This window comes from Pseudophryne corroboree, chromosome 6 (assembly GCF_028390025.1).
Source record: "Pseudophryne corroboree isolate aPseCor3 chromosome 6, aPseCor3.hap2, whole genome shotgun sequence".
NCBI classification, from domain to species: Eukaryota; Metazoa; Chordata; class Amphibia; order Anura; family Myobatrachidae; genus Pseudophryne; species Pseudophryne corroboree.
Window position 1 is genome coordinate 560,010,623 of NC_086449.1, and position 22,394 is coordinate 560,033,016.

At 44.8% G+C, this 22,394-nt stretch overlaps 1 protein-coding gene across 3 annotated transcripts in view; it reads right to left on the bottom strand.

Annotated features, from left to right (window-relative positions):
• The window catches only part of CFAP54 (cilia and flagella associated protein 54), a 736,502-nt gene that overhangs the window by 229,918 nt on the left and 484,190 nt on the right, over positions 1–22,394 (bottom strand). For all 3 annotated transcript variants that reach the window (XM_063927747.1, XM_063927746.1, XM_063927748.1), the window contains exons 53-54: positions 8,518–8,641; positions 4,593–4,731 (exon numbers count right to left, since the gene is read on the bottom strand). In XM_063927747.1, the coding sequence (XP_063783817.1) occupies positions 4,593–4,731; positions 8,518–8,641 (263 nt within the window). The remainder of the gene's footprint in view (positions 1–4,592; positions 4,732–8,517; positions 8,642–22,394) is intronic.

Consider the following 22,394-nt stretch of genomic DNA (forward strand, 5'->3'; position numbering starts at 1 on the left):
CAGAGATAAAGGAGAGATATGGTGACTAAATCACAGAGAAAAATACGTAATACAGTATATCTTTGTGAAAATCCTATATTAAATAACAACTGACGCACCAAGCCCCCTCAGGTTATAGAATATGGTTAGCAAGTTGAGTGAAAGACACGAGATGGACAACACTCAGCTATCAATGCACACACAAATAGTCACAGTTTGTACAATGCAGAGGTTATTACAGACAATAATACTGCACTGGACTAGCTTACACAGCTATATAACAATAGATAGAACAGTACACAGTAAGAAACTGGATGTATATCACAGGGTAATTGTACTATAAACCCCTGACTAAATGCACTCTTTCTTACTAACACTGACTAAAAAGGCAGGTAGAATACTTAAGTGTCATGTAAAGGCACAGCGCTGACAACCAGGCGGCTTTACATAGGAGGATTTGCCCAAGCAGTCCCAGGGACAGTGAGCTGAGGAGTAATAGGCGCCGCAGACACTGACAGGGAGTGAGGAAAAGACAGAGATGCAGCTCCAGGGCGGGAACACTTGCTGGAAATGGCGCCCTGGGGCTGGGGGAGGGGCTTCAGGTCTAAGCCTTATCCCCATTGCTGGCAAAACCACCGGGTACTGTGGGCGATATTAAAATCGGTTTTAAGAGAAAACCTGACCTGCGCCCATGCCCTGGTGATCTAGTGGGATCGCCTATATCCACAGTGTCCACCGCCAGCGCGCGCGGCCCGCCTCCCACTGACTGCGCCGGATCGTGATAAAGACCGGGTCCCCCACTTACCACCTCCCGAAGCGTGGCCACGCGATCCTGGAGAGCCCCAGCCGTGTGTGTCTAACATGAAGAAAACTGGAGCCTCCGCTGTAGGTACCTGGCAACCAGGGCTCGGGAGTGTACAGCGCCGCTGGGGAGAGCCGGAGCTGCAGCAGAGAATGTCACAAAACATTTACCACCGCTGCTGCCCTTGAAGTCTTCACTTTTTACCTCATAAAAAGCTTTTCTCAGGGCTGCTTGGAGCAGCCCCTCTGTTAAGTGCCTGCTTACTGCAGCACCAACTGACAAACTGAGCTCCTGTGCTGGGAGGCGGGGTGATATAGGAGGCGGCGCTATGCATCTTGGGAAGAAGGTCAAAGCTTTGAGCCTGTTGGTGCCTCGGATCAAGATCCTACTCTACACCCCATTGTCCAGACTTGTGGAGCCCAGTGTACCCCGCAGCAGGAAGGGCACTACTGCGTGGTCTAATGTAAATAAAGAGCAATATGGTGTGGTGTAATGTGAATAAGTGGCACTACTGTGAGGAGTAGTGTATATAAGGTTGTATATAAGGTAAAGTAGTACTACTGTGAATAAGGGACACTATCGCATGATGTAATGTGAATAAAGTTGCACTACTGTGTGGCGTAATTTGAATTGGGGGTACTATTGTGTGCCAGTGCCTCTTCCCAGCAAGAACATGTCCCTTTTTGGGGTGCGCTCCGAATGTGCGCACTGTTCCTATTTAAAATATAGGGGATAGGAACAGCAAAATGAGAACCGCTATGGGTGAGGGGTGATGGTGCTGGGAAAGGGCTGCAGGGTCAGAGGCAGAACTAGCGGCAGTGCTAGGGGGCACCGGCCAAAATGTTGCCTAGGGCATCATATTGGTTAGGGCCGGCTCTGTTCTCCAACACATATCAATTTCTATAGCCTCAAAAATAAGGGGCCCGATTCAGTAAGGATTGCAAATTCTGCTGATCCTTCTGAACGCATGCTGGGGCCGCCCGTCGCAGGGCAAAGCCGCCCAGCATGCGACCCGCCCCCCCCCCCCCCCCCTTTCATTTCAGAAATTAGGGATGCCTCCGGCAGGAGTCCTGCCACCATCTTTTTGATCGCGGTGGCTGCATGTGACAACAGGCAGCCACCGCAATCACGCCCCATCACACCACCCGTTCGCACAGGCACGCCTACCATTTACAGGCCATGCCCCTGCAATGATCCATCTCTGCCTAGGAAACTGCCCTGCGAATGCCTCTGTCTGATTGACAGGCAGAGGCATTCCCATTTTCTGCGGGGCACCTGCAGAAAGTGCGGGCACATGTGCAGGACGGGCGCTGTGCATGCGACCGCGGGGCGATAGCAATAATTCCGGTTGGATCGCGATTTGCGATCCAACCTGAATTAGCCCCAAGAACAGATGATAAGAACTGAAGAAGATGAGGTAGAAAAGCAGGAATTCTATTGTGCATCTGAACAAAACTGAAACATAAGGACATTCCAAGTACAACAATTTTCAGGTACTGTACACATTTCTATAAATTAGGACTGTGCCTGGATATTAGGAATAGTTGGCATCTATAGATTATAAATTTGCTAGCAGGGCCTTCCTACCTCTATGTCTGTCTATTATTTCCCGTTTTGTTCTATTACTGTTGTTCCAAATGTGAAGTGCAACTGAATATACTGCGCTATATAAGAAACTGTTAAGAAATAATAAATTCCTATACAATCACATAACCTTTATGTTAAAGAGAAAAAAGTAAGTAGTGATGTGGAGATTCTGTTTAAGTATAACAAAACAAATGGAAACAATTTTGAAACTGCATTTGCTGGGACAAGAAATAAGTGATTATTCCATGTGTTGCTATACAAGGCATCTGACGTATAAGAAATAAGTGATCATACCATATGTTGCTATACTAGGCCTCTGACGTGTAAGAAATAAGTGAGCATACCATATGTTGATATACTAGGCATCTGACGTATAAGAAATAAGTGATCATAACATGTGTTGCTATACTAGGCATCTGACGTACAGTATAAGAAATAAGTGATCATACCATGTGTTGCTATACCAGGCATCTGACGTATAAGAAATAAGTGATCATAACATGTGTTGCTATACTAGGCATCTGACGTACAGTATAAGAAATAAGTGATCATACCATGTGTTGCTATACAAGGCATCTGACGTATAAGAAATAAGTGATCATACCATATGTTGCTATACTAGGCCTCTGACGTATAAGAAATAAGTGATCATAACATGTGTTGCTATACTAGGCATCTGACGTACAGTATAAGAAATAAGTGATCATACCATGTGTTGCTATACCAGGCATCTGACGTATAAGAAATAAGTGATCATACCATATGTTCCTATACCAGGCATCTGACGTATAAGAAATAAGTGATCATACCATGTGTTGCTATACTAGGCATCTGACGTATAAGAAATAAGTGATCATACCATATGTTCCTATACCAGGCATCTGACGTATAAGAAATAAGTGATCAAACCATGTGTTGCTATACCAGGCATCTGACGTATAAGAAATAAGTGATCATACCATGTGTTGCTATTCTAGGCATCTGACGAATAAGAAATAAGTGATCATACCATGTGTTGCTATACTAGGCATCTGACGTATAAGAAATAAGTGATTATACCATGTGTTGCTATACAAGGCATCTGACGTATAAGAAATAAGTGATCATACCATATGTTGCTATACTAGGCCTCTGACGTGTAAGAAATAAGTGAGCATACCATATGTTGATATACTAGGCATCTGACGTATAAGAAATAAGTGATCATAACATGTGTTGCTATACTAGGCATCTGACGTACAGTATAAGAAATAAGTGATCATACCATGTGTTGCTATACCAGGCATCTGACGTATAAGAAATAAGTGATCATAACATGTGTTGCTATACTAGGCATCTGACGTACAGTATAAGAAATAAGTGATCATACCATGTGTTGCTATACAAGGCATCTGACGTATAAGAAATAAGTGATCATACCATATGTTGCTATACTAGGCCTCTGACGTGTAAGAAATAAGTGAGCATACCATATGTTGATATACTAGGCATCTGACGTATAAGAAATAAGTGATCATAACATGTGTTGCTATACTAGGCATCTGACGTACAGTATAAGAAATAAGTGATCATACCATGTGTTGCTATACCAGGCATCTGACGTATAAGAAATAAGTGATCATACCATATGTTCCTATACCAGGCATCTGACGTATAAGAAATAAGTGATCATACCATGTGTTGCTATACTAGGCATCTGACGTATAAGAAATAAGTGATCATACCATATGTTCCTATACCAGGCATCTGACGTATAAGAAATAAGTGATCAAACCATGTGTTGCTATACCAGGCATCTGACGTATAAGAAATAAGTGATCATACCATGTGTTGCTATACTAGGCATCTGACGAATAAGAAATAAGTGATCATACCATGTGTTGCTATACTAGGCATCTGACGAATAAGAAATAAGTGATCATACCATGTGTTGCTATACTAGGCATCTGACGTATAAGAAATAAGTGATCATACCATGTGTTGCTATACCAGGCATCTGACGTATAAGAAATAAGTGATCATACCATGTGTTGCTATACTAGGCATCTGACGTATAAGAAATAAGTGATCATACCATGTGTTGCTATACCAGGCATCTGACGTATAAGAAATAAGTGATCATACCATGTGTTGCTATACAAGGCATCTGACGAATAAGAAATAAGTGATCATACCATGTGTTGCTATACTAGGCATCTGACGAATAAGAAATAAGTGATCATACCATGTGTTGCTATACTAGGCATCTGACGTATGAGACTGGTAACAAGGGCAAAACGACATCTGAGCCATGTCTGCATGTTCAGCCGCTCTCTGGCTTCAGAATCGATTGAAACCACTGTTCTACCAGTGTGACCACTGATCTGAAAATCATTTAAGCAAAATTAATTAAATGACTTGAAAGGCCCCAAAAATTTAAATATCACACTATAATTAAACCAATTCATATTATACAGTATATGAACTTATAAACTATGTACTCATAGAAAATAATAAAAAGACAACAAATAAACCTGTAAAGCCAATAGTGGTCGTTTGTAAATGGTGTCAATCTATGGCCAACATTTTACACTGCACAGAAAAATCGGTTGGGTACAATGGGCCTGATTCATCTTTGTAGTAAGTAAAGCAAAAAAGCAAGTAACTAGGCAAAACCATGCTGCACTGCAGGTGGGGCAAATGTAACATGTGCAGAGAGATTTAGATTTGGGTACGGTGTGTTCAAACTGAAATCTAAATTGCAATGTAAAAATAAAGCTGTCTAACATTTGTGGGCTACTTGCAAAAGCAGACAGTATTTACCCTGCACAAAAACAATATAATCCACTCAAATCTAAATCTCTCTGCACATGTTACATCTGTCCCACCTGCAGTGCAACATGGTTTTGCCCAGTTGCTTGTTTTTCTTGCTTAACTTACAAAAATTAATTTGGCCAAATGTGTCAACAGTCAATATCAACATTCATCATTGTCTACATGATGTCGACATGCATCACATACACAGTGATGAAATGTTGACATGTTAGAGTGTCAACTGGTTGTCCTTGGTGGCTCAGTGGTGACTTTACCTTCTCCTGGAGGAAGGGGCGAATCAAGAGAGGAGGAGGCCTGTGTGCAGGCTCTATCTGGGCCCCTTCCTCTCTTGCTGGCAGCGTGGTGGACTCTGGTCACTAGGGTCACTAGTGGACCCTATCACTGTCCCAGAGTCTAGTGTGCATGCGCAGGTCTCCAGGAAAATTGTGCAGTAGATATTTTCCCATAGATTTTCTTACTGCAAAATGGGCAAGTAAGTATTGAAAAAAAAATGGGTGCAGGGTGTATGATGTGGGGCCCCTGTACCCATTATAAATACAGCACTGCCTGGAGGCTGCAACAAGTCAAGCGGTGTCTTCCGGGTCCCAGAGGTCACATGACCATCACTTCAGGTTAGTCCTCCGGCATTCCAGTATTTCTCTGCTATCCATAACCTTAACCCTCCCCCTAGTGCCTAACCATACCCCCAACAGCCTACAATGATGTTGACATTCTGACAATCTCTACATTTCACCTGTCGACATTCTTAGAACATCGATGTGTTGCCTGTCAACATTGTAGTGTCAACATTATGAATATTGACATTGTTACTGTCACTCTGTTGACTACATCCCAAAAATAAAGGCTGTTTATGCAGTTTATTTTGTCATCCCTGCAGATAAAACAGTGCAAATTAGAACTCTATATACAGTAGGTATCACTAATAAATAACAACCAACAGAGAATACAAAACAGAACTCTTACACAGTGCAGTCCACACAAATATAAAATAAAAAAATTCTACTCTTAAACAAGCTTAACTGTTCACTTATAGTATATGTGTGACCGTTTTTTCTCTATACAGTTGAGTTAGAAAAGTTTTTGCCCCCTTCCTTATTTCTTGCATTTTGGGATATTTGCCACTTTTAACTATTATAGATCTTCAAAATAATTGAATATAACTATAAAGACAACCCGAGTAAACACAAAATACAGTTTTAGATGACCATTTACTCTATTGAATGAAAAAGTTATCCAACAACTATATCAACCATGGGAAAATGAATTGCCTCCTAAATGTACAAGCTTGGTTGTGCAACAGCTGAAACCAAATACTTTCTATAATTAGAGATCAGTCTTTCCCATTACTAAGTTACATCCAGAGGTGGCTTGTACATGTAGTGGTCTTGAGGGGGCTGCCACTGCGCTGATAAGCACCTTGATGTAGGAGAAGAAAAAAGAATATGGCTTGCACAAGAACACAAGCCACAGCACCATCAGTGAAGTCTTGGGCAACTAATACAGGTTGAGTATCCCATATCCAAATATTCCGAAATACGGACTTTTTTGAGTGAGAGTGAGATAGTGAAACCTTTGTTTTTTGATGGCTTAATGTACACAAACTTTGTTTAATACACAAAGTTATTAAAAATATTGTATTAAATGACCTTCAGGCTGTGTGTATAAGGTGTATATGAAACATAAATGAATTGTGTGAATGTACACACACTTTGTTTAATGCACAAAGTTATAAAAAATATTGGCTAAAATTACCTTCAGGATGTGTGTATATCGTGTATATGTAACATAAATGCATTCTGTGCTTAGATTTAGGTCCCATCGCCATATCATCTCATTATGGTATGCAATTATTCCAAAATACGGAAAAATCCCATATCCAAAATACCTCTGGTCCCAAGCTTTTTGGATAAAGGAGACTCAACCTGTATATAAAAAAACCCGGCTTGTAGGGACTGAAGTGGCTGCAGACCCTAGTATCACCTAACAGCTGGCAGGGGAATTTGCGCATGCACACGCCGTACCCTCTTCTCCCCTCACGGCTTCTAGAGACTGCATCGGCTGCAGTCCCTAAAAGCATTAAAGCTGACAGAAAATCAGTATAGAGTATTCCGAAGTGAGGCAATATCTGCCGATCGAAGTCCAGAGTAACTGTCCAGCATGTGACTAGCAGACAGTGCTTCCACCACAATCACAGGGGGCTCACTGGTGGTGGGGGATTTTTACTGTAGGGGATGCAGCCCTGTAGCCCACAGGCAAAATCTGCCACTGGTCTTATCACGTTGGAAAAAGTTTGTCTCACTCTTCTTTGCAGAATTGCTATAATTCAGCAACTTTGCATGGTTTGAACTGCGCTTTGACAACCTGCCACTGCATCACAATTGGATTCAACTCAACACTTCTACTGGGCAATTTAGAGGTAAATATGCTCTTGTATTTCGCATCATTGTCTTGCTGCATAACAGACTTGTTCTTGAGCTGCACATCATGGATTGATGTCCAGACATTCTCTCTCTGACTTTTCAGAGGGGATTTAGTTATGGTGGTCAGGAGACTGCCGGTCGCATTACCGACGCCGGGAACCCAAGCACTTGAAAGCCCGACAGTTGATAAGCCGACTAACAGGGACTATTTCCACTCGTCGGTGTCCACGACATTACACTGCGGACAGAAGGGTTAGGCTTAATATCCGAATGGCGGAGGATCGGAGGGCTGACTCGGAAGCCACAATCACATGATCGCTGAAACCTAGAAGCTGCGCTGGAGATGCTGCTATGGAAGGTAGCAGGTAAGTCACCGATAGGCCATTAGGCCCATATGTTGATATTCTAACATGTTGACATTTCAGTACTGTCTACATTATGAATCTCAACATGTTCAACATCGACATTATAACCATGACTAGCAACATATCATACCACACCCTTTTTTAAGAAAAGATAGATGCGACAAATGTAACCATTATTTAAGTCCGTGGTTCTCAAACTGTGTGCCGGGGCACCCTGGGGTGCCTCAGGACACATGCAGGGGTGCCCTGGGTTGGTGGCCCAGGACCAATTTGAATTATTTATGGTCAATATAATAGGCAAAACCAGTGCAGGTGGCTGCCAATCAGAAACTATGTGGACAAACAGAAGCAAATCTTTTACCTGACCCCACAACTGAGCCGAAGGATGACATATAAACACAATTTACTTAATTTAATATTTCTTTCTAAATTTCTCAATAATAAACTTTTGACCTAGGGGTTCTGTGAAAAAAAATCTGATACTCTACGGCACCGTGATTCAAAAAAGTTTAGGAACCACTGATTTCGGTATTAAGTTGTGTTCACTTACCTGTTCATTTCTTGTTGAGTATGGGTCACATGATGGAGATACATTTCTGATATCAGACTGAATTTTCACTCTGTATATTTTTGCTTCCTGAAGTAACATCAGTGCAGAAAACGCCATGGCCACACTACAGTTGGGAAGAAAAGCATAGCCATAAGACACCCTGCATACATTAACACTGTCTGATATTATAATGTAGATGTGACCTTTCTGCTCCAAGTTTGCAACTGAATGATTTCAACAGTCTTTTTTGTCAGCCTTTTACTTTCTGCTATACAGGAAATTAATGTTCAATCTCAGTAAAGTCACCACTTTATTAGATTTCTTTCAGCGTGCCAACTGTCTGCAAAACTTTGAACATGCATTGGTTATTTCACTCTATGTGATCATGTACTTTGTATGGGATATATATGTGATGTGTGTGGGATTTATACTGCACCTGAATCTATGCTGCTAGTGTTTCAACGTCACATAAAACAGTACCATGGATTCTAAATTTCACATTAGGAAGTCTATTTACAAAGAAGCGATAATCCCTTTTTTGCTGAAGGAAGAGGTTATCACTGCTTCTTACTATTCCATACCTCCCAACTTTTGCGATAGTGGAGGCACAAAAACGTGCGCCAAAGGTGCGGGACTGAAATTGGAGGTGTGGCCTTGTGGTATGGCGGCGTGGCCCCGCTGCAAGCACTGCGATCGCCAGCCATGCCCCTATTTTTGTCACTATGGGGACATGGGCAGCGCTCAGTGAGCTGCTAGGCCATGCCCCCTGTTCCTCTCTATCGGGAATAGACGCTGTGCGCGCACAATCTATTCACCGCTGCTCTGATCAGAGCAGCAAGTGACAGGGGGAATATCCCAACTGCCCCCCACCACCATGGGACACTGTGACCAGCGGGTGGAACAGACCGTGAAAAACTGGACTGTCCCACCAAAATGGAGGCAGCTAGGAGGTATGGTATTTAGCAAGAAGGCTACTGCAGAGAATTCACCAGTGTCTCCTGTGATCCATCTATGTTTGCCTTTTACTGCAGTCTGCAGGGTGGCGTACCCTGCATAGTGGCTCTATGTAAAGAGCATTGACGAGCTAGGTAACACTATCTTGACATGGGATTATCTTAGACATGGCACTGGGGGACCAGTGAAACTCTAGGGTAAAATTAGAAATGTGTACAATGTTTCTGCACTATGACACATTCCGCATTGCTGCATATTGCAGTGATACAGAATATAATAGCGCTGTTACTGACCAATGCTTAACCTTCTTTCCTGCAAATCTCCTCTTGGACCCTGTTGAGCATGCAAGAGCTGATAAGGTTGAGCATGCCCACTAAACACTACCTTATTTCTCCATACAGGTTAAGTGAAAGATTAGTAGGTTGCACACGCACATTAAATCTGTGATGGTGTTATGTTTTTAACATAAGCGCAATAAAATAAAGGTTTTCCCTGCTTGACAAAGGCAGCAGTAAAGTGCGAAAAAAAGGTACCAATGGAGAAATCAGTGATTTCTCTGTTGTACAGTATGCATCTGGATAAATCTAAAGATGCAGATATACTGTAACCATAGGTGCTGTAACAGGGTGGCCAAGGGGGGGGGGGGGGGGGGGGGGACTCGCCCCCAACCAAATATTTGAGAGGCACCAAAGTACTGGGTCACAAGGCGCAATGCAGCCACCATCTACAGTTAACATGGGCAGTGTAAGGATGGAGATAATACCCCTTCTGGCTGCTTCACCTCCTCACTCCCCACAGCCTCCACCTCCTCTGCCTCCAGGGCACAACTCGCACCTGCACCCAGCTACAACCCCTATACTGTGTGGCTAGTTACTTTGGACTGGCCCCTTCTCAGGGACCATCCCTGTGCCCTTCTCACCTTCCACTTCATATGTTCCTCACCTCTTTCTTCTCAGCAACCAGTGGTTCTCCCAACCCCTTACTTCACGGCACCTCTGACCTCCAACCATTTCCAATTGGGTTCAGCAGAATATGTACCCTGTAAAGTCTCATTACAGCACCTTCCATGTATAGCCTCAGTGAAGGTGTGAGCTATGAGTGGATCCTGTCTCTTTGTCTTCTACCTAAAGTCATTTACATGTTACAGTTATGTTTTAGGGGTATATTTATTCTACACATTTTGTGGGAAATCACCCAAAAAATTGTGATACCCTTAAAATGTAAGTATTTGCCGGGAGAGGAATTGTCCGGATCCCTCCCCGGAAACAGCCACTGGCGCATGTGCTGTCTAATGACCACGTATGCACAGTAGGTCCGCAGCATGAAGTAATTTGATCCCTGAGGCGAACACTTTAGTTTACACATTGCTGGGATAGGCTCATATCAGAGCGTCTGACCCTCAATTTAATTTTTAATGCATCTGGGCGGAAATTAATTTCTTATTGTCCGAATAGCAGCAATAAGAAATTCTATTTATCAAATATAAACCTCAATAAACAGTAAATGGGCCCCTTAATGTTGCATTTTTCTTGTAATACACTAATATCTGCATCCCCCATAGTGTCTTCTATGCTGATTTTTACATAAATGTGTGTGTGTATGTACTATGGCCCTCATTCCGAGTTGTTCGCTCGCTAGCTGCTTTTAGCAGCAATGCACACGCTAAGCCGCTGCCCTCTGGGAGTGTATCTTCGCTTAGCAGAATTGCGAACGAAAGATTTGCAGAATTGCGAATAGAAATTTCTTAGCAGTTTCTTAGTAGCTCGAGACTTACTCAGCCATTGCGATCAGTTCAGTCAATTTCATTCCTGGTTTGACGTCCCAAACACACCCAGCGTTCGCCCAGACACTCCCCCGTTTCTCCAGACACTCCCGTGTTTTTCCCAGAAACGCCAGCGTTTTTTCGCACACGCCCAGAAAACGGCAAGTTTCCGCCCAGAAACACCCACTTCCTGTCAATCACAGTACGATCACCAGAACCATGAAAAATCCTTGTTATGCCGTGAGTAAAATACCTAACTTTTGTGTAAAATAACTAAGCGCATGCGCTCTGCGAACCTTGCGCATGCGCAGTAAGCGACTAATCGCAATATAGCGAAAATCGGCAACGAGCGAACAACTCGAAATGAGGGCCTATATGTATACTATACAGCGATAGCTATAGATGTCATGATCCATGCCATATCTCCTTTCTGCCTCTAGGTGTCACTCTCTGACTCCTGGTCTGTCTAGCAGTTTCCACTCTGTGACCTTGCAAGGTTGATTACCTAGTTATGTGCATCTGTGGTTGCACCTAGGAAGCTGCTATTTATCCCCTGCTCAAAAGCACTCCTATGCCAGTTCATCAAGTCTACCTTTGAGGCTGCAACACTGCAATCTCTCAGCTCATCGTTAATGGACTACTGAGTAGCTGGCCTGCATTCTCCCAGTACTCAGCTATCCTGCATAGCTGACCTGTATTCTCTCAGCTCATTATTAATGAACTACTGAGTAGCTGGCCTGCATTCTCCCAGTACGCAGGTAACCTGCATTCTCTCAGCTTATCGTTAATGGACTACTGAGTAGCTGGCCTGCATTCTCTCAGCTCATCGTTAATGGACTACTGAGTAGCTGGCCTGCATTCTCCCAGTACTCAGGTAACCTGCATTCTCTCAGCTCATCATTAATGGACTACTGAGTAGCTGGCCTGCTTTCTCCCAGTACACGGGTAACCTGCATAGCTGACCTGCATTCTCCCAGTACTCTGCTATAATGCATAGCTGACCTGCATTCTCTAAGCTCATCATTAATGGACTACTGAGTAGCTGGCCTGCATTCTCCCAGTACTCAGGTAACCCGCATAGCTGACCTGCATTCTCCCAGTACTCTGCTATCCTGCATAGCTGACCTGCATTCTCTCAGCTCATCGTTAATGGTCTACTGAGCAGCTGGCCTGCATTCTCCCAGTACTCCGGTAACCTGTACAGCTGACCTGCATTCTCCCAGTACCCTGCTATCCTGAATAGCTGACCTGCATTCTCCCAGTACCCTGCTATCCTGCACAGCTGACCTGCTTTGTCCCTGCTCTTCACTAATGGTCTACTCTTGGTAACTACAAGTAACAGAGTAGCTGGCCTGCATTCTCCCAGCACTCTGGTATCCTGCATGTTCACAGCTACTTGCTATATACCTGGTCTCTTATCTGTTGATAATACAGTTTATGCCTATGGATCCTGTTATTTTGCATTTATAAATCTATATACTTTCCTTTTGTCTCCGTATACATTTCATGTACCTCCTGCACATGCGCACACACAGGGAAGCCTAGTATCTGTGACAATAGATAACATATTAATAGATAGATAGACAGACAGACAAATATCTCTGCCATCAGGTAGGTGGTGTGTCGGGTAAGTCCAGCTGCCCTGGAGAGGGTGACATTCAGCAATTTAGGGGCGCCAAAATTAAACTATATCTTGCCCCTCCAACCAAAAAGGTTGACAGTCTGATGCTGTTTGGGGGCGGGGAGGGAGTAATGAGGGTCTCCTTTTGTAAAAATAGAGGCATGTCAATACTATTGTTGGATAGAGATTTCCTGACCTGATTCTGTGACAGGTGGCTTGTGTGACCCCCATGGATGCCTCAAGCCACCCGATTGTGTTGCAGTGAACCAATGCTTCTTCCTAGGAAGCAGCTCGGATTACTACTGCAGCAGGAGGCATCTACTTGTAACAGATATCTCCTCCTGCAATTACATACGGAGTTATCGCTGCTGCTCCAAAATAGCTGGAGCATATTTTGATTTGCAAATGACAGGACTAACGTTACGTGTAGTATGTGTATCACATGTGGTCCTCTACATACAATATTTCCATTTTGATTCCAGTGCATTTGTATTTACGTGTTTTTCATATTTTATGTTCATAAAACAGGATTTTGGTACTTACCGATTAATCCCTTTCTCTGAGTCCATAGGGGATGCTGGAGTTAATACCATGGGGTATAGATGGGTGGTCATTCGAGCCAGCACTTTAAAATTTTAAATGTGTGTGACTGGCTCCTCCTCCTCTATACCCCTCCCCAGACCAGTTATGAAACTGTGTCCGAGGAGAGATGGCAACACGACAACATGAGGTAAGCAAGACAACCATAAAGAGATCTCCGTGAAACAGGAATCTCAGAAACACACAGAGATACATGTAGCGTGTATATGTATGTATGTATGTATATATATAAATACTGCATATATACATCGGTTTGTCATAATCGTAGATCACACAAATCATAGCAGTCACATCCAGGATTAAAACCCTTGAGCTGTTACACTGAAGGAGGGTGGTCTCTTCAGTTTGCCGGCAGCCGGGCTTCCGATGGCCAGCATACCGGCGCCGGAATCCCAACCGCCGGCATACCAACACCTTCTCTCCCTCTTGGGGGTCCACGACCCCCCTGGAGAGAGAATAGATAGCGTAGCGCAAGGGGCTCATTTGCGCTCGCCCAGCTGTCGGTATGCTGGCGGTGGGGATTCAGGCGCCAGTATGCTGGCCGCCAGGAACCTGGCCGCCGGCATACCATAGTACACCCCTGAAGGCAGGGAAGTGTCTAGTTCCCCTTCCGTAAATGTTAGCCGGTGACATCACAGGCCATGTGACCAGACCATGTGACGGTCCGTTTTTCAACAGGGTAGCATCTAGTTTCCCTTCGTGGAGAGGACCTTTCCCATAAGACATGTCACAAACTATTTGGAATAGTAACCTGTGGAGAGCGAAGCGGAGCGAGACACTGAGCCCGAAGCGTGGCGAGCGTCCGTTGGTGCATAGACAAAAACAAATAACCTATCTGAACAGCGGGGAACAAAAATTTACATAAACAGTAGGGGAAATAGAGGGTTTATAATAAATAATCTAGTTCCTCTTCAGTTACTGAAACAGAGGGGGATCTAGTCTCCACTTTGATAGTGTCTAGTTCCCCTTCCGTAAAAACGTACATAAACAGAAGAGGAAATAGAAGGTTCATACTAAATAGTCTAGTTCCTTTTCAGTTACTGAAACAGAGGGGGATCTAGTCTCTACCCTGAAGGCAGATACCCTACGGATAGAGCTATTTACGCTTGCAGAAGAACCATACAAAACGAAAAAGACAGTGACAGCAACGCGAGGAAACCATGCACCAGGTCCGAATGACACCTAGCCACCCGGAACCACCGGTACACCAAGTGGTATAACCACACCGCCGGAAGAGAGCAGCGCAGAGCGGGTGTCCAGTGTCCCCTATGGACTCGGAGAAAGGGATTTATCGGTAAGTTTCAAAATCCTGTTTTCTCTCTCATCCATAGGGGACGCTGGAGTGAGTAGTAATGGGACGTCCCAGAGTTTCCCAAACAAGCGGGACAGCGCTGAGAATTCTGTAAAACTGCACAGTCAAGCCGAGATTCAAGGCCACAACGAGTTGTTGGAGTGTGACAAAGGTATGTCAGGCAACCTAATGTGCAGCATGACCGAAAGGCAGCCAAAAAGAAAGAAGGAGGCGATACAGAAGCCAGAAATGGCCGAGAAGCAGAAAGGCTAGGATCGGCCAATAAAACAAGATAACTGCAATACATATGTCATACCAGTAGCCCTGTCAGCAAACCAAATAGCATGTCAAAGAAGGCCATGCAGTTATCGAAACAAAGGTGGAGCCAACATGGCTACACAGATATTGAAGCCACAATCGTGCCCTGAAAAAACATAAGGATTGCAGAGGCTAGCCCGAAAGATTGCAATAGCAAGTGAGATCCAAAGCGTAAAGGTGACCATCCACTACTCAGACTTGTCTGAACTGCATATCGCATCAGATATCTCTTGAACTCTCCCAGAAGCGTCCTGGGAATCTGATCGGACCCTGGCTTTAATTTTCACTACATTCACTTCAGATATATCTGATGCGATCTATTACGTGCCGACAGATCGCAACAGATATATCTGATGCACACATGCTACATGTGATTGGTCTGATGCAATATTTAAATATAGTAGACTACCAGGGGGGAATATAACAATAACCATTGGTGGGCAGTGTGATTATACAGTAAACATTGGTGGGCAGTGTGATTATACACTGTAAACAATAACCATTGGTGGGCAGTGTGATTATACAGTAAACATTGGTGGGCAGTAGGAAAATACACTGTAAACAAACCATTGGTGGGCAGTGTGCCCTTCACATACCAAAAATCGAAGGAATCTGGTCCAAATTGTCTGTGCTGCGGTCTGATGCTGCTGTCTTATGCTGCTGCTGAGTCCTTGTGGTGGGTGGGAGTGGGCAGGGAGATGCCAGTCAAATGATGCTTCAGATGAATCTGATCAGATACATCTGAAGTAAAAAAAACACTCAGATGTGCACCTGACTTCTTCAGATTCAGATAAATAGTTGGGGCAGCCACAAAGATCTGTAGTTCAGACATATCTGACACGGGACTGTGCATCGGATCGGAAGAGCCATCCGATGTGACATTTTTCTTCAGATTTTTCGGTCAGATGCACCGAAATCTGAAGAAAAGTGCCCAAATTGGACTAGTGCAGTGGTTCTCAAACTTGGTCCTCAGGACCCCACATAGTGCATGTTTTGCAGATAACCCAGCAAGTGCACAGGTGTATTAGTTACTCACTGACACATTTTAAAAGGTCCACAGGTGGAGCTAATTATTTCACTTGTGATTCTGTGAGGAGACCTGCAAAACATGCACTGTGTGGGGTCCTGAGGACCGTGTTTGAGAACCTGTGGACTAGTGGATGGGGGCCTTTACAGAGAAGACCGACCAGGGAGTCTTCACTTTAAGGAAGAGCATACAGAGCCCTGCTGCCAACAAAAACATAAAACGGAAAGGTTGCCACCAACCACCAAGAGTATGCTGCTTAGGCCACAAAAGCTGCCCGATATTATAGGAATGCCTGGACTACAGGTGGCATGCATCCACAGATACGGTAGAGTAACCACGACGGAATGCTATATTACCCTCATGGGAAAGTACTCAGGTATGTCGCATAAAATGAGAGAACCAACATTCTAAGCCACCAGAGTTTTCCGTATGCCTACACCTCTGTGACAGCCAATCTGTCAAGCGTAGGTGCCAGAACAACCCCGAACACAGAGGCAACATCACAGGGTCGTCCAGTAAAGAATCAGATCTGTAGACCAAGACCTGCGAGTTTAGACAAGAGAATGAGACCGAAAACAGTCGTATATTGTCTACACTGCTCGAGTAAACAGGGAAGGACTACGAAAAAAACAGTGAACACCTATGCTAACTGGCAAGACCACAGATCTAACAAGGTCTCCATAGTTAGTGCCCTCCAACCATAGTAGAAATTGTCTGTGCAGAAAACTCCCTCTAAGGTAAGTAGGGTTTGTCTGTGGCAAGGACCACTGGTGATAAGTCGACCCGGGGAGAAAAACTGAATGGTGGTAGTATAACAGGATTTTGATACCTACCGGTAAATCCTTTTCTCATAGTCCGTAGAGGATGCTGGGGTCCATTTCATGACCATGGGGTGTAGATGGTTCCGCAGGATCCATGGGCACTCTTAAGACTTTTCAATGGGTGTGAACTGGCTCCTCCCCCTATGCCCCTCCTCCAGACCCCAGTTATAGGAACTGTGCCTAGGGAGATGGACATTTCGAGGAAAGGATTTACTTTAATACTAATGGTGAGATACATACCAGCTCAAACCTCAACCATGCCGCACAACATGGCATTCAACATAACACGCCAACAGGCATGAACCAATTACAGCAAACATGCTGAAACTAATAAAACACAACATGTGTAACTCTAATAAACAAAACTGAAGGTAAAGTACGCACTGGGAGGGGCGCCCAGCATCCTCTACGGACTAGGAGAAAAGGATTTACCAGTAGGTATCAAAATCCTGTTTTCTCATACGTCCTAGAGGATGCTGGGGTCCAATTCTGACCATGGGGTTTATACCAAAGCTCCAGTACGGGCGGGAGAGTGCAGATGACCCTGCAACACCGATTGACCGAACTTGAGGTCTTCATCGGCAAAGGTGTCAAACTTGTAGAATTTTGCAAATGTGTTTGACCCTGACCAAGTAGCTGCTCGGCAAACTTGCAATGCCGAGACCCCCCCCCCCCCAGGATGCGCACACATTCCTAGTGGAATGGGCCTTCACCAACGTCGGTAACGGCAATCCAGCCGTAGTATGAGCGTGCTGAATCTTACTTCTGATTCAACGCGCAATAGTTTGCTTGGAAGCAGGACACCCAATCTTGTTGGGAGCATACAGGACAAACAAAGCCTCTGTTTTCCGTATTCGAGCTGTTCTAGCGACATAAATCTTCAAAGCTCTAACCACATCTAGAGACTTTGACTCAGTGAACGTGTCAGTAACTACTGGCACCACAATAAGTTGGTTTATGTGGAAAGATGAAACCACCTTTGGAAGAAAATGCTGAAGAGTTCTCAACTCTGCCCTACCTTCATGGAAGATCAGGTAAGGGCTCTTGTGAGACAAGGCCTCCAACTCAGACATCCGCCGTGCGGATGCCAATGCCAAAAGCATCACCACTTTCCAAGTGAGAAACTTCAACTCAATCTCTTGTAGAGGCTCAAACCAATCCGATTGAAGAAACTGCAACACCACATTAAGGTCCCATGGTGCCACTGGAGGCACAAATGGAGGCTGGAATCAAGGGGTTTGCGTGGAGCGCACAGTATGTGTATCTTGTTCAAGGGGGCTGCTGGTATCTGGAGAGTTGTCCAGACTCTAGGGCTAGTGTTATCGTACAGGTTTTGGATACCTGCGCTCACCCTCTATTTGGTGTTTGTATGTGAGAAATGATGTATCTCTATGATCTGTAAATACCTTTATAAGTCACAATGCTTAGTATAACAGATGGTACAATAATTCATATATAATTGACAATATTGTGATTTCACATAAATGCCCTTATAGTAACATGCATATTGTGTGAACATCCGATGTATAGGGAAATGAAACACAAGATGAAATAAAATATGGTATTGCCGCTTGATGAATATCCTAAAAAAAAAAAAAAAAAAAAAAAAAGGTCTTGTGAGGAAAGGAGTGTCTTTGTTCCAGATATATTGGAGTCCGTCTTTATCTGAAGGGATTTCCTTTCCCCTCAGTGTGAGTCTAAACAGTGTGCCCAGAGGCGGTTCTTTTGTCAATAATTGATGGTAGGTGGAGGTCGTGTTCTGGGAGGCCGGCGTCCCGGCCTGCCAGGTGCAACTTACCCTCACGATGTGATGTTTAGTTCTCTTTGTTCACTCTGTGGTGAGTGATGATGTGGCCACTTGCGCTGTTTCCGCTGTATCCGTCCCGGTGGTGTTCCTCAGCAGACAGGGCTGGAAGCCTTCCTGGCTCTGCTGCTAGGCTGCCGGGTCCCGCCGGAAGCCGCACTGAACAACCGGAAGTTGCGTTGCCGCAACGCTCAGCTTCTTCCTATGTCCTGTGCGGTCTCAACGGCCGCTCCACTCGCCGGCCGGCGAGGAGTCTTGTGGATGTAGTTTGCGGTGATGTGCTGGCAAGCTTTAGGTGTCTGCATGGATCTGTTTCCAACCGGTTTCGGCCGCAACTGGCCTTCTTCAAGGATTCAGAGTGCTGTCCCATGGGGTTCTTTTATTGGTCTTTCTGACCAATCGGATGCGGTGGGTGTGGTTCCAAATGGGTGATTGATGTTGTGGTGGGTGTGGTTCCAAATGGGTGATTGATGTTTTGTCAAAGTCAGAAAAATATCTCTATGCACACTACCATATTTGCACCTCACACAGGTCCGTGCTGCGCATGCGTGCGCTCTCCCGTACGTGCGCATACTCACAGTCGCGGGCACCCGCAGGCGCACGGTATGCGTATTTACGGTAGAGTTTATGTGATCGTAGCGTGCGACTCAATCATTACATATTTTCACTATATAATGTATTTTGTAGATCATGGTCCCTTTGATAGATTCTGAAAGTTTAGTTAACATAGCATGTTCCTTAACAGAGAGATCCCTCTTTGTATTGTACGAAGGGTCTAACAGGGGTCATACAGTGGTGTTTGGTACCCATCGGAAGAGTATTTAAATAGCAATATTCCGGTGTTGGTTTGGAGCGGATTAATCGCTCGTGCGAATAGTTATGGACATAAGAAGTTTATGTCCATTTACTATTATTTGTTCTTATTTAGTCATGCGGCGGGAAACCCAGTATCCCACCCACCTGAACAGTTGGAAGCAGTCACAGCCCACCTGTATGAATCAACCTATGACCTTTTGTTATAATGCGAAGCCGAATTCCTGTGTCCAATGAACAATGAGATTGTAGGGACCATTGAATTGCATTGTGTGTGGGGCATAAATAGGCAGGCCGACCATATCCAGTTCACTCTCTTCAACGGTTCTCATTGCTGATAATCGGGAGCTGGATATCGAGGCGCATGCGATCGTTTCCCCTTGTGCGTAAGTGTTTCTCCGCAACTATATTGATCTTCTTGTTATTGTGGGCCAATTTCTCTCTCTCTCTCTCTCTCCTCCTCTTTTTCTCTTATTTTCCCTTAAATAGTAATTGTATTATATTTCCTGTGTAGTTATCTGGTTAGGTAGTCTATGTTATATTGTAGTGTATGATTTGTATTTGTATTAATTCTTTTGCAAGTATAACATTCATAATGTCACGATCCGGGTATCTGGACGCCATTACTTACCCTTCAGATGCCTCCTAAGGCGGGCTCAGCGTTCCAGGACCGGATTCCGCTGTTCCTGAGTTTCCACATACAGAGTGGTCTTTTCATCAGCCGCGGCCTCCACTGTGCCCGCGTGGTTAAATGTGCATCTATCAGCCTGGCGTCTCCTGTCTCCGGTGGCCGGCGCCGCCATTACTGTTTCCCAGACCACATGGATTACAAACCAAACTTCCCTCCAAGTGTCTGCATGGGCGCAGCCATCTTGGATTCTGTCATCTGATCATTTCCACCAATCTGCTGTCTGTGTTGTTGATTTGCATAATTGCCTAGCCAACCCCTTCCTTGCTGCAGGTATAAGTAAGCTGTACCTGAGCAAGGAAGACGTCAGTGCTTTGGTTGTCAAACCTAGTTCCTGTTTGTCTCTCTTCTATGATTGTCTTCCAGGTTCCAGCTCCTGTCTCAAGACTTCCACCATAGAGACCCGCACCAGCATTCCACCTGCGGTGTAGCCTGACTCTCCAATCCATTGTGGATTCATCTGTTTCCAGCTACAACACTACCTGCTTCCAGCCTCAGCTTCCAGCAGAGTACAGCTTCCCTTAAAGGGCCGGTGTCCTTTCTACACTTTACCACTCTCCACCGGAATTATTATTTCTCCGCTCTCAAGTTCTACATTTCAGTTCACATTTCATCGCTCCCAAAGTTCATTTATTATTTAACTGGTTCCAGCCAGTATCCACTCCGTGCTAACAACAGTCTGGTTCCAGCCAGTATCCACAGCAGCTGTTTTACCTTCAGCAACCCAGCTCTTCCTGGAACACCAGCTGGTACAATCCTGGGTTATCTCCATTGCTACAGCCGGGCCTGGTAAGGACTTTCCATCTAGAAGATCATAAGAACTATCTCACACTACCAGTGCCCTGTGGCTCCTGCCATGCTGTAGTACTCAGGAACTGTATTTATTCTTTGCTGACTTTTACGTTTTCTTTTATTGCTGCTGTGATGCGGAGTTGTCATAATAAACATCATTGACTTTTATCTAAGTTGTCGTGGTCACGCCTTCGGGCAGTTATTATTCATGTTACTTACATGTCCAGGGGTCTGATACAACCTCCCAGGTTCCGGTACATCTCAGCCCCTACAACTGAGGCTGCCTCCCGTCAGCTCAGGCCCTCAGTTGTGACAGTAAGCACTGACCTAATGAATCCAGCCGGAGACCAGGATCAAGCGGCCAGGCCGATGCAAGAACTGGCAGCCCGACTAGAACATCAGGAGGCTGCACAGGGCCACATCATCCGCTGTCTCCAGGATCTCTCTACTCGGCTGGATGGGATTCAGACAACTCTCCGTGGATCAGGCGCGTCTGGTGCGTCAACCACAGTGACTCCAGCTATAACCCCACCCACCTTACCCATTTCTGCTCCACGTCTTCATCTTCCAACGCCAGCAAAATTTGACGGATCTCCAAGATTCTGCAGGGGATTTCTCAACCAGTGTGAGATTCAGTTTGAGCTACAACCTGGCAATTTTCCCAGTGACCGTACAAAAATTGCCTACATTATTTCTCTTCTCAGTGGCTCAGCCCTTGATTGGGCATCACCGTTATGGGAGAGGTCCGACACCCTGCTATCTTCTTACACTGCATTTGTGTCAACATTCAGGCGCATCTTCGACGAGCCAGGCCGGGTAACTTCAGCTTCGTCTGAGATTCTCCGTTTACGCCAGGAATCACGTACTGTAGGACAATATCTTATACAGTTCCAGATCCTGGCATCCGAACTGGCATGGAACGACGAGGCCCTGTATGCTGCATTCTGGCATGGTTTATCCGAGCGTATTAAAGATGAGTTAGCTACCAGAGACTTACCCTCCAAGTTAGATGAGCTAATCTCACTTTGTACGAAAGTTGACTTACGTTTCAGAGAGAGAGCAACTGAGCGTGGAAGATCATCTGCTCCAAAATCTTCTGCTCCTCCTCCTCGCCAACTGTCACCATCTAAAGATGAGCCCATGCAAATTGGCCGTTCCCGTTTAACTCCTGCTGAGCGCCGAAGACGTCTCTCCGAGTTTCTCTGTCTGTATTGTGCAGCTCCGTCTCACACCATTAATGCCTGTCCCAAACGTCCGGGAAACTCCAAATCCTAGCTCGCCAAGGAGAGGGCCGGCTAGGAGTAATGATCTCCTCTCCATCTCCTCAAGATTGTAACCTCCCAGTCTCGCTTCAAGTTGCTCAACGTTATCAGAACGTCATTGCCC